This window comes from Callithrix jacchus, chromosome 16 (assembly GCF_049354715.1).
Source record: "Callithrix jacchus isolate 240 chromosome 16, calJac240_pri, whole genome shotgun sequence".
Classification (NCBI taxonomy): Eukaryota; Metazoa; Chordata; class Mammalia; order Primates; family Cebidae; genus Callithrix; species Callithrix jacchus.
In genome coordinates, this window is record NC_133517.1 from 33,274,089 (window position 1) to 33,288,061 (window position 13,973).

General features: G+C 43.0%; 2 protein-coding genes and 1 pseudogene across 8 annotated transcripts; 1 reads left to right on the forward strand and 2 right to left on the reverse strand.

The window, feature by feature from the left end:
- Positions 1-500: 500 nt before the first annotated feature.
- PDP1 (pyruvate dehydrogenase phosphatase catalytic subunit 1) lies at positions 501-9,584 on the reverse strand. 7 transcript variants are annotated; one of them, XM_003734976.6, is made up of 3 exons: positions 9,440-9,584; positions 8,589-8,623; positions 501-4,577 (listed from the first exon to the last, which is right to left on the reverse strand). In XM_003734976.6, the coding sequence occupies exons 2-3, from the start codon at positions 8,617-8,619 to the stop codon at positions 2,920-2,922; spliced, it is 1,689 nt and encodes a 562-aa protein (XP_003735024.2). In that variant the 5' UTR covers positions 8,620-8,623; positions 9,440-9,584; the 3' UTR covers positions 501-2,919. The 7 variants fall into 7 exon arrangements, with proteins under 7 accessions (XP_003735024.2, XP_002759122.3, XP_035132216.1 ...); XM_002759076.7 differs by having other exon boundaries at positions 9,301-9,584; XM_035276325.3 differs by lacking the exon at positions 9,440-9,584 and adding an exon at positions 9,160-9,329.
- LOC144579719 (uncharacterized) lies at positions 8,851-11,900 on the forward strand. Its single transcript, XM_078352681.1, has one exon. The coding sequence runs from the start codon at positions 9,206-9,208 to the stop codon at positions 9,740-9,742; it is 537 nt and encodes a 178-aa protein (XP_078208807.1). The 5' UTR covers positions 8,851-9,205; the 3' UTR covers positions 9,743-11,900.
- On the reverse strand, positions 11,143-12,396 carry LOC100413753 (NEDD8-conjugating enzyme UBE2F pseudogene; annotated as a pseudogene).
- Positions 12,397-13,973: the final 1,577 nt, after the last annotated feature.

Sequence of the window (13,973 nt, forward strand, 5' to 3'; positions counted from 1 at the left end):
CCTGGGCAACAGAGTGAGACTCTGTGTCTTAAACAAATTCTCAATGGGAGAGGTACAGAGAGGCCAACAGCAAAGGGCCATGCGCTACTCAGGAGGCTAAGGAGGGAGGATTGCTCAAGCCCAGGAAGCAGAAGCTGCAGTAAGCCCAGATCATGCCACTGTACTCCAGCCAGGGCAACAGAGCAAGACACTGCCTTTAAAAAAAGAGTACATGATTTGTATAAATTTCTAGAAGCAAAATTATGGAGAGAGAAGTGGAATGATAGTTATGAGGAGTGAGATTAATTGGAAAGGGGCACAGGAAATTTTCTGAAGGAAAAGTTTATCTTTATTGGGGTGTTACCAAATGTTACATCGCAAATTTTAAATCTGTGCATTTTGTTTAAAATTATACCCAATTTTTACAAATTTGAAGTACTATATCTACTGGATCCTAAAGTTAATCTACCATGCATAGGAAGCATCTAATGAATCTTGTTATTAAAAACAAACACAGGACATTCAGAAAGCAGATACGAAGCTTTAATTCACCGTGAGCATTTCTTCAACCATTCTGTACATTCAACTTGCATGTCTTCACACACTTACATCTTTTATAAGACAGTTGTCTTACCAAGCACTCTGTACCATACCAACATTCCATTTAACTAGTTAAGGGTGTATTATATATCATGAACCACTGATTAAATAGAAATACAGAAGTTAAATACATGTTAGAAAGTTTAAATCTTAAAAAAATTTAAGAAAGGCTAAATACCATGAAAGTTTATATGTATTCTTTAATTCTAGACACCATATCACAGTGACAACCAATTACAATAAAATCACAATTGCTTTTAGATGACAGTACATTCAGATTTCTAATACCCAATTATTTCATTTCCACAATGTCAACTCCATGCTGCATTTTCATTTCTACAAAGAGTAGACCAGCTTTCAGACTGCAGACCAAATTTCTTGTTTAATATTATCTTAATCATGACCACGGGAAACGATTTTATATTCCCTGTACTATATAGAGATGAGACATTATTTGGTACATAATATGGAACTCTTCAGCAGTGGTGTTCAAGAACATTCGAATAGTAGCTGAACATAGGGTTTGCTAGAGCAGTCCACATATTTCATTGAAAGAAAAAGGCCCAGTCAAAACATTTAGAAATAAATATATAGCATGGCCTTTCCCCGTCCCAAATATTGTCCGGGAAAAAAGTTCCAAGCTGACTTAAAAAAATAATAAAAAATAAAAACAAAAACACTTCAAAAAATAAACATTATATGATATTCCAAGCAGCAATCTTCCTGAGTCTATTTTCAGCTGAAACAAATTCTGCAGCCAATACTACACTGATTCAGTATCCACAGTCCAGGAGTCATCCTTGAACATCTAGTTCATATCCCACAAAAATGTGAAAAGACTCCTCAACAGCCAAGTTATTATATAATGGAAAGCTGATATTGGCTTGTATTAAAATCCAGGTGAATGTCAAACATAATCACAGCCATTTTTTAAACCATGATGCTAGAATAAGTGATGAAAATATATGCACAGCTGTATACAGATCACTATCAAACACAGGAACAAAATGCCATTTGATGCATATCACATAAGCTCTCAAAAAGCCAATTCAAATATGTTTATTTTCATTTATGTTGATATAGTATTAGAAGGGACTGAATATAATTATGGAGACTGCTGCAAACAACGTTTGACACCACTAAGTGTTCTATTAAGCATCAGGCATGCACGGCAGTTACCTTTTAAAGTTTCTCATGTATATATCTTAACACATATATCTTAAGCTACAATATGTTTAAAGCATTTAGTCAATTTAAACCCAAATATTTTAATTGATCTATGTCTAAATGGAGAAAAACAAAAACTTTCTCCTGTCTTAACACCCGATGGTAACATTAAATCTTACTCCCCACATTGATATTTAAACTTATTTTATATGTCATCTTTAAAATTCCAAAAATGATGAAAATTTTTATCACTACTAAATAAGAAGTATGATTCCCCAGCAGCAGTCTACCCACCACACACTTACAGCATGCCAAGCCTTTGGAGATTACATAAGAGTGATGTGCTGGTGACTACAGATGACAATAATTGAAGAGATCAGTCTCTTCTTTTTATTCTGGATCTTCTTATTTCAAACTAAAGCTTTTCATTAATACAAATAAAAAATCTGTTTTTTCTTTAACTTCAATAGAAGATTAGATAAAACTAAAAACCCTTATTGTCTTCAAGTGTGTGGCAAAATAGAAAATGTTTCAATTACATTAGGAATCAGGTGGATAACAGAGTATAGTTATTCCACTTAAGATGCATTCCAGTCAAATAATCACAAAAACAAATTCAGATTGCTTGGATCTTGGTCATTTATGGCTTAAAGTACTGGATCTGAAAACCACTTCAGGCTAAAATAAATGTATATGAATAATGCATAGACTGTGTACCTAGAAAATCATGCAATAAATATATGTTCTCATGTACACTGGAATCTCAGTGAAGAAAGGGGTCTGTGGGTGTGAATAGTACTGTTTCTTCACTTTAACCAAGAGACTACACATAGTAAGATAATTGCTTTTGGCCTATTCAAGATCTTATTTGACAGGTCATCCTAATTTTTTCAGGTTGGTAAAAGAAGCGAGTGTTTCAAAACACCTGTGATAAGGAGTGACTTGCTTCAAGTGCAGGTGCCATGAAATCTGACCTAGGCAGAACCAGACTCTCATGACTCTGCCGCCCTGCTGCAAAGTCAATGTGGAGTATTTAACTAGCTAGAGTATCAAATGAGTAAATGCTTAGAATGACCATGACCAACTGGAAATGTTTATTATAGTAGTATCTTTTTAAAAAATCTGCCCTTTAAATATCTATCATTTGAGAATTGCCAGTGAAAGAGCCACTCACTATTCTTGGTTTTGATACGCCCCTACAACGTGAGAATTGAACTGAACTACAATGATTGTGATGTCATCTCTGTACATTCGAGCAAGCTCTTCAGGAAGACTAAGCATTTTGGAGAGGCGCTCATGATCAACAGTCCCAAACTCGTTGTTGCCCACAGCATGGCGAATGAGATGGGTTGCTGCATTCTGATCCTCAAATACTGAGGACATTTTGGTTCTCCTTTCTGTTAAAAGGCCATGCATCTGTCCCAGAGTCACCTTGTAGCCACCAACAGCTATTGGCTGTTGGTGATGCATGCCAGTTAGGTACTCACCCACAATCCTAACCACATCCTGCCTATGCATAGTCTCCCACAACCCATCAGTAGCCAACACCAGAAACTTATCCTGTGGCCTTAATCGGTGGTAAGTTACCTCTGGCTCGGCAGTGAGATAAGGAGGTGTGTGATAATTAGGAGGGATGAACTTGGTATATTCGTTGTCATTCAGCTGGTCTGGGCCGGATTCTATCACTCTCTTTTGAAGGTCAATGCTCCATTTGAACTTTACATCTCCAAAAGCCCTAAATGGCATCAGCAAGCCAAGCAGCCGATCCTGTTTTACCACACTCTTGGCCTCACTCTTTGGGTGTTCCAATTTCAGCCGTTCTAGTTCTCTTTCGTTCTGAGCATTGTGGTCATTAGACAGAGTGACCGCTGACCACGAACCGTCCTCTTCCTGCACACCCAGCATGGCTCTGCTATCACCAGTATTGGCCACATGAAGGTCAACACCATCCACATGGGCCACACAAGCAGTGGCCCCAGAAAATGCCACTCGAAGCACCAGGTAGTTGAGGAAGGAATTAGGATCACCAACTTGAGCCTCCAAGGAGATGTCATTATCGAGCCTCTTGAAAGCATTAATTAGAGCCTCCTTAACATCAATATCAGTTGACTCACCAGTGTTGAGGTCTATAAGCTCTTGCCAGTAAGTCCTCAAGCTGTTGAAGTACAATTTGGATGCCTCCTTACTAAAGTAATCATTAGGGTGCTTGTGCCACTGGAGAATGGGCAGCAGTGCCCGGCCACTCTCCACTGCATTTTCAATCTCTAGCAAAGTCTCATGGGGTAACAAAGAGACAGCAATATAATAAAAGAGTCTTTCACTGACTGCCTGGGAACAAGCACAGCCTGCATGGCCATCAAAAACCCCCAAAAGCATCCCTCTGGTCTGCAAGCAGGTTGCTGCACTTCTCCGGTCCTCAATGGGTGCATTTGCAGGCAGCTGATTGCTGTCAAATCCAAGGATAGAACTGACATTTTTCCCATCAAATTCTGGCACTTTGAAACTGTATTCATTAGCTTTAAGGATGCTATTGACTTGTGGAGGTGTGAGGTAAAATTTCTGTGGTGTGGAAGCATATCTCCTTCCTTGGGTGTACTGCCACCAGTTCTCCTTTGGCCTGCAAAAGGTAGCATATGCTGGATGAGGGGTGTATCTCAGTCGACTCTGAGAAATGTAGGGTGAGGAACAACAGAGATGTTTGTGGTGGCAGTAACATGCAGTGCCATAGATCCTGCTCAGTTCACAGTTACGGATGAGAGGAAAGAACAGTTGAGTTGGTGCTGGCATGGCATCAGAGAACAGTGGCAGGCTGGAACTTCTGACTGGGATTCCTAGACAGCAAATTAGACAGATGTACACAAAGAAAAGAGTTACATTTCAGATTACTTAATCTAGCTTTGCTTTTATAACAAATATTAACCAAGTCAATCTACATGCTAAGCCTTTGCTAGAAGGTACTACATTTTATTCATACATCATGTACTATTTCTACAGGGTGTACTCTGGTAGGTACAACTCCCTATTATTTGTGGAACCAGGACTGAACTCCTGGCTCCTGTATTCAAAACTTCAATTTTCTCTTTTCTTTGTTCTTCTTTGTACAGTACAAACTGTGCAGAATGTACAACAGATTTGGCTGGGAAAAGCTGAGGAGATGTAGGTTATATAACATTATGCAGTAGCAGTCTACCTGACCAATCATCCTTCTCCCTCCCTATCCTTAAAAAATGCCTTGAAATCTCCCATTTTATATAGGGCCTTCTTCCATTTATGAAGATCCTTTACATAGGTCTGTGGTCAATTTTTGTCATGATTACACATGGTTATGACCGAAAGATGCAGCCCAAACATATGTATATTTATAAATTACTTGTACATCATACACATATATTGCTATAGTAATATGCATTGTGAGATATACCAAAAAATTTCTACATAATTAAATAAAAAAAGAAATTCCAATATTTCTTTCCTGTACCCCAGTAGATGGTCTTGTAAAACTTGCTTCTCTAGACACTGTGGCAATCTGCCAGGCTAACGGGCATAGGTCTGTTACCAACTCCCAAATAATCTTGGAAAAGTCAGCTCACATGTTTGAGTCTCACTCTTCTAACTGGTAAATGACCAGAAGTGAGTAGATGCTATCTAAGGCTCTTCTATGATTCATGTCTTTATGCTTACGGAAGTGAGGCTTTGAAATCAAATTCAGGTTTCATTTATTCACTATTGAATTCTACCATGTCCTTCATGATAAAATAGTAAAGTAAAATAAAATAAAACAAGGAAAAGCCATAGACGTATTTTTGTCTGCTATGGAGCCAAAGTAGAATTAACCCCTAGAAAAATGTTTTCTTGGATATGGTAATTATTCTGATTTGATCATTACACAATGCATATCAATGTATAAATGCACTGAAACATCACATGGAACCCCATAAATATATACTATTATGCATTAATTGTAAATTAAAAATAAATTTTAAAAGACCAAAAATGTTTTCTCTCACATTAAAAAAAAAAAAGTATTTACTCCAGGAAAGCACTATAGTCAAATAATAGTCTAAGGTTTGGATCGAAAGGTACAGCATTAGAATTACAAACTTAAAAATTGTATCACTCACTATATGACACTGAAAATAATTTCTGGGCATCTCTTCAGAAACTGTAATGAAAATGTATTATTAATCTAGATAATTTATGCAAGAAAAAAATCCCTCTTCTTCCTCCATAACATATATTTTCCCTGAATTCTTGAAATACTGCTTCAAAATAGTCATTTGGACTATAAAGAAACACACTTCGGAAATTCTTTAAACAAACAAATGCAACAAACAGAGAGGTACATGGAAAATAAAATCATCTGAGTTAATAGCAACTATTCCTTACCAGGGCTAAACTCATTAAGAAGGAAAAGAATTAACAAATATCATAGCAAGTGTTAATTATATGTTATTTTCATGTACCTTTTTTGAAGAGTAATTTGAGAAAAAGTGATAAATCAGGGTAGAGGGAAGCAAAGAAAACTAAACACAGAATAATCACCAATTCTTTTTTACCTCTGTAATAAGCAGTGCATGACCCAGCCACAGAGATTCTCTTTTGCAAGTGGTAGAAAGGATTATCATTTTAACGGCACTATCTAAGAAGGGATTTGTTTACGAAAATGAAGACAAGATCAGGCAGTAGAAAGTGATGGCTATATTCTTGGAAATAAGAGTCCATAACTAAACAAGCATCCTAAAATGCACTAATGAAAAACAGAAATTCCAGATAAATAGGAATCCATCAGAAGTAATCATTTAAATAAAAGCACTTCAAACTTCAAACGTGAAAGTCATCCAAAGGTTAAGTGTACATGGCTGAGCCAGAAGATGTGCTGAAATGCTGGGCCACATGACAGTGGCTTCCACGCTTATAAACCATATCTCTTTTTGGGTTTGGACGCAGAAAGCATATCAACTCATTTTGTGCTTTGTATAAAGGTTTTCTATCATTAAAAATGTAAACTGATGTAATCTTAATGAAAACAATTTTTCTTCATAATTTTAGGTCTACATTTGCTCTTTCTTTAAATCTTAAGAACCTCACAGGGGAAAAAAATGAAAATGTGCCTGTATGAAATGTAGATTGACTCAAAATAGTATTTGTGTGTGTGGGAAGCAGGATTGATAGATGCATAACAGGCTTTGATAGTCTAACTAAGGAATAACAAGTCCGGGAAACCTACACTTTCCTTAAATTCCTTTGTTTTGACTTTTTTTTTTTTCAGACGGAATTTAGCTCTTGTTGCCCAAGCTGGAGTGCAATGGCACGATCTCAGCTCACTGCAACCTCCACCTCCTGGGTTCAAGCGATTCTCCTGCTTCAGCTTCCCAGGTAGCTGGGATTACAAGCATGTACCACCATGCCCAGCTAATTTTGTGTTTTTAGTAGAGATGGGGTTTCTCCATGTTGGTCAGGCTGGCCTCAAACTCCGGACCTCAGGCCTCCCAAAATACTGGGAATACAGGCATGAGCCCCACACCAGCTTGCTTTGATATCTTTTCTATTTTTGTAGTTGACTGCAAAATGAGTGAAATCTAGTGACAAAAAGCCAATGATTCACACAGCCTGTGCTCTGAATAATACTTAAGTTCAAACATCAAACAATCCAATTCCCCATTACATTTTTCCTTCAAGGCAAAAGTTCTTGAGATTAAAAACAAAAATGAGAGAGCGAATTTTATTGACTGTATCTTTCTGTTACGCAGAGGCTTAGCATATGGACTGAGATTATATCCAAATGACCCAACTCCCAAGATGCCTTCAAAAGACAAAATTCCTAGGGAAATTGGAATTTATGAAAACTGTGCTGTGATTGATTAATGAGTGTTCTATCCTCATAGGTCCAGTGTGATATATTCTCTCTATCAGATCAGATACTCTTTGGAGTCAAAGTACTTTCAAATGCTTTCATAAACAGTAAATGAGCACTGAAAAACTCTTAATATCCTTCAGAATATCCACTGATGCAATAACAACAAAACCCTCTATATCAAAACTTTTGGGGACAAACTTGTTAAATTAGTGTAGAAGGCTCTTGATCAGGCAATAAGAACAGCATCCAGGTACAACTGTTGGTAAAACAGAGCAGTGTCAAAATTTCAAGTTATTTCTGATCACAATTTTCACAGAAAAGTTCCTATTCCATGATCCAGACTCAGCAACGTTATATGCAGCATCTTCGTCCCAGGCAGATTTGGCTGATTTTGCCGATGAATAATAAAGAGATGCACTGCAGCCAGAAACAGGAAAGAGACCCATCCATTCTTACTGATGTACTTAGCAAAGCCTGTGCCAAGATATTTCTTCCACTCCATCAATAGACCCATGGACAAAATTAATTAGCAAATGCTATTAAGGCACCCAACTCCAGAGCCCTTTCGCTTTGCAAAGCTTCTGATGTAAATGAAAAATAAAAGCTATGCTAATCATTTAATGTGTCAGAACCCCAGTTTATGTAATCCGATTGCATTAAACACTCTACATAAAGAGCATCCGCGATTTTTCAACATTATTCTGGAAATGCCTAGCCATTTCACAGCTCCTGTTATCTTTTAACATGAATGAAAAAAGATACGAAGCACCATGCCAGTACTTGTTTGATTAGTTTCCTTTATCACTACCTGAAAAACTGCACTCACAAAGGCATCAACGCTATCCCAATCCTAGAAGCCTTTGTCGCTTTTTCCAATCTATCTCATCCCTTAATACCACGCTGACCCACCTAAAACCATCCATACACAAAAAACTGTCACCATCCTTCCTGGGTCCCCAACGCAGGTAGTTAAGTGAATACCTACCAATTCGTCTGGGCCCGGGACACACACACATTCTCCTGTCATCACAACACGGAGCCGACAACATCCACAACCCGCGCGGGCAGCAGCAGCGACAGCAGCACCGGCCCATTGAAAGCAAGGCAGAGATGCTCATTAGAGGAGGCGGCGGCGGGGAGGCGGGAGCGGAGGAGGGGCGAGGTCTTGCTCCAGCCCGGTGAATGGGCTGGGAGGGGGAAGAGGATGGAGGAGGGAAAAAGGGGTGGAGAGAAGAAGGAGGCCAACCAAACCAACCCACCCCGTCGGGGAGGCGAAGCCACAGCCCAAGGCAGCGGGGCCCAGGTGCGATCAAGAGCGCTCCCCGAGGACCAGCCCCTCCATCCAGCCGGGGCGCGAAGCCCTTGGGCGCGCACGGCAGCCCCGCCCGATGCCTGCCCCGGACCCCCGTACTCCCCCGACCCCCTTCACCCCCGGTCCCACAGGCGCAAGCTTCAGTCCGCCGGCGGGAGGCTGCCAGCAAGGCCAACCTGGACCCGGGGTGCGTCAGGGAGACCCTCAGGCAGAGCCACAGCCTGGCAGCCTCACCGGAGCTCACCCTGCCGCGGGCACCCCGGCGCCCGCAGTGCTGACAGCCGGCGCGCATGGCCCGAAGGACGCGAGAGCTGCACTGCGGCCCCGCCCCAGCCCCCCGACGACCCCCGCGCCAGCCCCATAGCCCCGACGCCCCCGCGCGCACCCGGCGCTCCAGGGATCGTCCCGCCCTCCGCACGCCCGCGGCCGCCGCTCCACGAACACGCCTAGCGCCCCCTCACAACTTTGGACGGGTGGAGGATTCCCGACGGGGCGGCTCGTGGCCGGGAGCAGGGAATACGAACCGGGCGCGGCAGGAGACCAGCTGGTTGTTCCTGACGAGGAGGGGGCGGCAGCGACGCCAACGCTCGGTGCTCCTTCCACGCAGCCCCGTGCAGCTACAGAAGCACGGGCCCTCACCCCCGGCCGGCCCACTGCGCGCCCCTACCCTGTGGGGCCGCCACCCTGCCCCGCCCGCACGTTCCGGCCGGAGCACTTCCCGCCTCCTGATTGGCTGCGCAGTGGCGAGTGGGAGGGGAGGTGGGGAGGGCCGCGGCCGGGGGAGGGGCGGGGGCGGAAGAGAAGAGCGCTGCCCGCCAGCTTTGTGACGTCACGGGGGTCAGACAATCCCTTCCATTCGGCGCGAGCCGCCCATTGGTTCCCCGGGCCCGCCTCACGTGACCCCTCCCTCTGGCGGGTGCAAGGTGTGGCTTCGCTGCGCTAGGGCGCGGTGGTCCACTGGGCCGGGCGGCTTTGGGGCAGCTGGTTGCGGGCCCAGGATGGGGGGAACCTCTGGCTCGGCTCCAACGTCTTGGCGTGCGTGGGGCCCGAGGGACAGGCTGCTTCCCCGCCGTGCAGGCTTCCTGGAATTCCTAGCACCTTGGCAGGGGTGCGGTAGTGTGGGTGGCCGGCCCAGCGGCTAAGCTCCCCCGCGCCTCGCGGCTGGGTGCGGGCTTCCCAGGGTAGGCTGCGGGGGCGGCTCCGAGCCCCACGGGAACCTCAACTCCCTGCGGCTCACCCCAGCCTGCGGTACAAGGCGTAGCGAAGAACCTCGAGAGTAGCTGTTGCTTCTTTCATTTGATACGTTGCAGCTTTTAGGAGCATTAACTCCCATCATGTTTTTTTTTTTTTTTTTTTTTTTAATCGTCCCAGAGAAGGAAGCAGGTGTAGTCAGCAGCAAGACGGAATTGTGATGAGGGAATTCTCTCTGTAGCCTAGATGTGCGCTCACGTTTTCTGAGAAGTTTTAAATCAATACCGTCTCCGTTGCCCTGAATGGTTACCAGGAAAGAACAGTGGACTTGGAGTCAGAAGACCTTCATCCAAGTCGATCCCTGTTATAAGTCCCATTCCTGCTCCATGAGATTGTTTCCACCTCAGATGAAATTAGACTTAAAGTGGCGTTGGTGTTGGCTATGGTAAAACAGAAAACATCTCGAGGGCTCTTCAGTGATTTCCATCAATACATCCCTTTTGTGAGATAGTGGCTTCTAAAAGCTTCCTTGGAGATGGCAGGTAGAGCATTGCACTTACCTTGCCTAGTGTTCTCCAATAAGTTGACTTGGATTTATTACATACAACTTCTTACTGGCCAGTTAGGTTCACAAAATGATGTGAACTGCCTGATTTTTATGGAATAAAGGAAAAATGTTACATACCCAAACTGGTCCTTCATAACTCCTGGATCTTTCAAGTTGCTATATACTCTGTTCTCTAAATAAACTAGAGGAGAATCTTTTTGCCCATCCCCAGGTTTCCCAGGGAACTTTTATGGCTAGTCTCTCTGGCCTTCATCCCAGTTTTCACAGGTCCATCTGCCTCCATCCTCTCCTTTTTGCTTCTTGAGTTTCCCATAAATTTGCAAATATTCTTCAAGGTCCTTTTCCTATTATCTAATTTATATATCTGGTTTCTTCTTCTTCATAGATGCATCCTATGCATAGATGTGTAGGATAGTGTAGCCTAGTGATTAAGAGTACATCTGGAGCCAGGCTGGCTGGGTTCCATTCCCATGCAGCTTTTTTTTTTAATAGAAAAAATAATTAAAGCATTAAATTGTACAAATTACAAATCTGTTCCAAAATATACTTACATTAAATAAAATATGCATTTCAGTAAGAGATCTACAGTGAATGACTATGCATTCTGGGAAGCTTCACAACAGCCAACATTTGTGAAAGAAGCTAAGAGATTTTGCATCAAATCACAGTTTGTAGTGGGTATCTTATTGCCAATCTGCGAGTTACACTGAATACATCATTAGCATCCCTTGTGCAGAAAACCAATTTTGTTGTGGAAAAGGGAAAGCAAGCTCTGGCCTCAATTTTGAGTTCATTACAACTTCTTAAGATTTTCACCAATAGCCTATATAGTACAAGTTCAAAAAAGTAAACATATTAAGGTAAGCAGACAACTCTTCAGAAGCCCAAGCACATTTTCTTGCTGTATTTATGTTGAATTCTCCTTCTACAATGAGCAGTCATGAAGATGGTCTTCTTCAGGGCAACATAGTCACAGGATTGGGGCAATCCAGGGGACTGAGAGGGAGCATGAGGACAGGAGAGGGGGCTACCTCCTGCTGTTTCACATTAGAGACAAACTGTAACACAGTCTATGGGCCTCCAATCGTCCCCTTTTATCATCTGGCATAAGGCTTGATGTAGTCATCCACTTTATTCCAGAAGTCCTCCTTGTCCCACAAATGATGTTCTGCAGCTTCAATATTCAGTAGATCATCAAAATTCAAAAGATCAGTAAACAAAGAGTGTAATCCCCTTTAATGTTTCAACTAAAACATCCTTTAATGTTCTTGTGGGAGCCCAGCCAGGGCTGTCAATTGAATGTTTTCTCAGTAAACTCAGACATATTTCCCCTGTCTCTTGATGTTGGGGTGCCAGAACTTGGTCAGGCACATCACTTTGGGAGGCACCATGTTGTATGCATCGGGAACTTCAGTTTCAAACTGAAATTTTCCACCCTGGTAGTAACCCTCATCTGCAAAAGAAACAGCACATCAGGAAGGTCTGGCGGTCAGCAGCAGTCCAGATGACGAGGCAAACAAGGTAAATTAGCTTCAAGTTCTGCAATTTCTTTAACAAGCAATTTGTCTCTCACAGAAACCCTCCAAGTGGAGTCGGATGCTGTGGCTGCCGTCCAGGACCCTTTGAGAACATCGTCACGCTTCAGTTTGCTTGCTGACGTTAGCATTACTGCTGCCTTTACCCTGGGCTCCGACAGGTGAGGCAGGCCCAGTGCCAACACCATGCTCGGCCAGGGCAGCTGCTGCAAGATGTGGCCCCTCACAGCCGCACCGGCTCCTACAGCTCTGCAGCTTTCTATGTGGTCTTGGGCAACTCTACATACCTCAGTTGTCTCAAATGTAAGATAAAAATGTAAAAAGTAACTGGGCGCGATGGCTCACGCCTATAATCCCAGCACTTTGGGAGCCCAAGGGCGGGGGGGTTGGGGGTGGATCACAAGGTCAGGAGTTCAAGACCAGCCTGGCCGAGATGCTGAAACCCCATCTCTCCTAAAAATACAGAAACATTAGCTGAGTGTGGTGGCAGACGCCTATAATCCCAGCAACTCAGGAGGCTGAGGCAGAAGAATCACTTGAACCTGGACTGCAGAGGCTGCAGTGAGCCAAGATTATGTCACTGCATGCCAGCCTGGGAGACAGAGTGAGACTCTGTCTCAAAAAAAGAAGTAATAGGGCTGTATTAAGAGAGTTGACATACATAGCTTAAGAGTGAGTGTTGTGTAAGTGTTAGCTATTGTTGTTATTATCGACATGTCCAGGTCAGTGTTTTGGATTAAGAACTCCTAGAAAGTAGGAGATCCAGGCCCCCAAGTGCATTCTATTCTATAGTTAGGTACTAACAAGCTATTAATGGAATGGAGAATCTTAGAACCTTAGGATATCAGTTTAAATTCATTTATGTGGAGGGTCTCTACTATTGGCCCTTACTTTGTGGACATGGAGGCCACTTATCTGAAGCTATGAGTGGAATTTTAAGAGTTTCTGTTTTATGACCCAGAAATGAAGTTCATACTAGACTTCTCTGTTGTCTTATCAACTTTTTCCTGGCCAGGCTTATTGGACTCATGCCTGTAATCCTAGCTCTTTGGGAGGCCAAGGCAGAAGAATTGCTTGAGCCCAGAGACCAGCCTGAGCCACATAGTGAGACCTCATCTCTACAAAAAAAATTTTTTAAAATTATCCGGGTGTGGTGGTGCATGCCTGTAGTCTCAGCTATTCAGGAGGCTTGCTTGATCCCAGGAAGTCGAGGCTGCTGTAAGCGGTGATCCATCACTGCACCCCAGCCTAGGTGACTAAGCAAGTCCCTGTCACACACACACACACACACACACACACACAAAAGCGTTTTTTTTTAAATTGCATTTTAGGTTTGGGGTACATGTGAAGAACATGCAAGATTGATGCATAGGTACACACATGGCGGTGTGATTTACTGCCTTCCTCCCCAGCACCTATATCTGGCATTTCTCCCCATTTTATCTCTCCCCAACTCCCCACCCCGCACTGTCCCTCCCTTATTTCCCCCCAACAGACCTGTGTGTGATGCTCCCCTCCCTGTGTCCATGTGTTCTCATTGTTCAGCACCCACCTATGAGTGAGAACATGCTGTGTTTGATTTTCTGTTCTTGTGTCAGTTTGCTGAGAATGATGGTTTCCATGTTCATCGATGTTCCTACAAAGGACACAAACTCATCAATTTTGATGGCTGCATAGTATTCCATGGTGTATATGTGCCACATTTTCCCTGTCCAGTCTATCATCGATGGGCATTTAGGTTGGTTCCAGGTCTTTGCTGTTGTA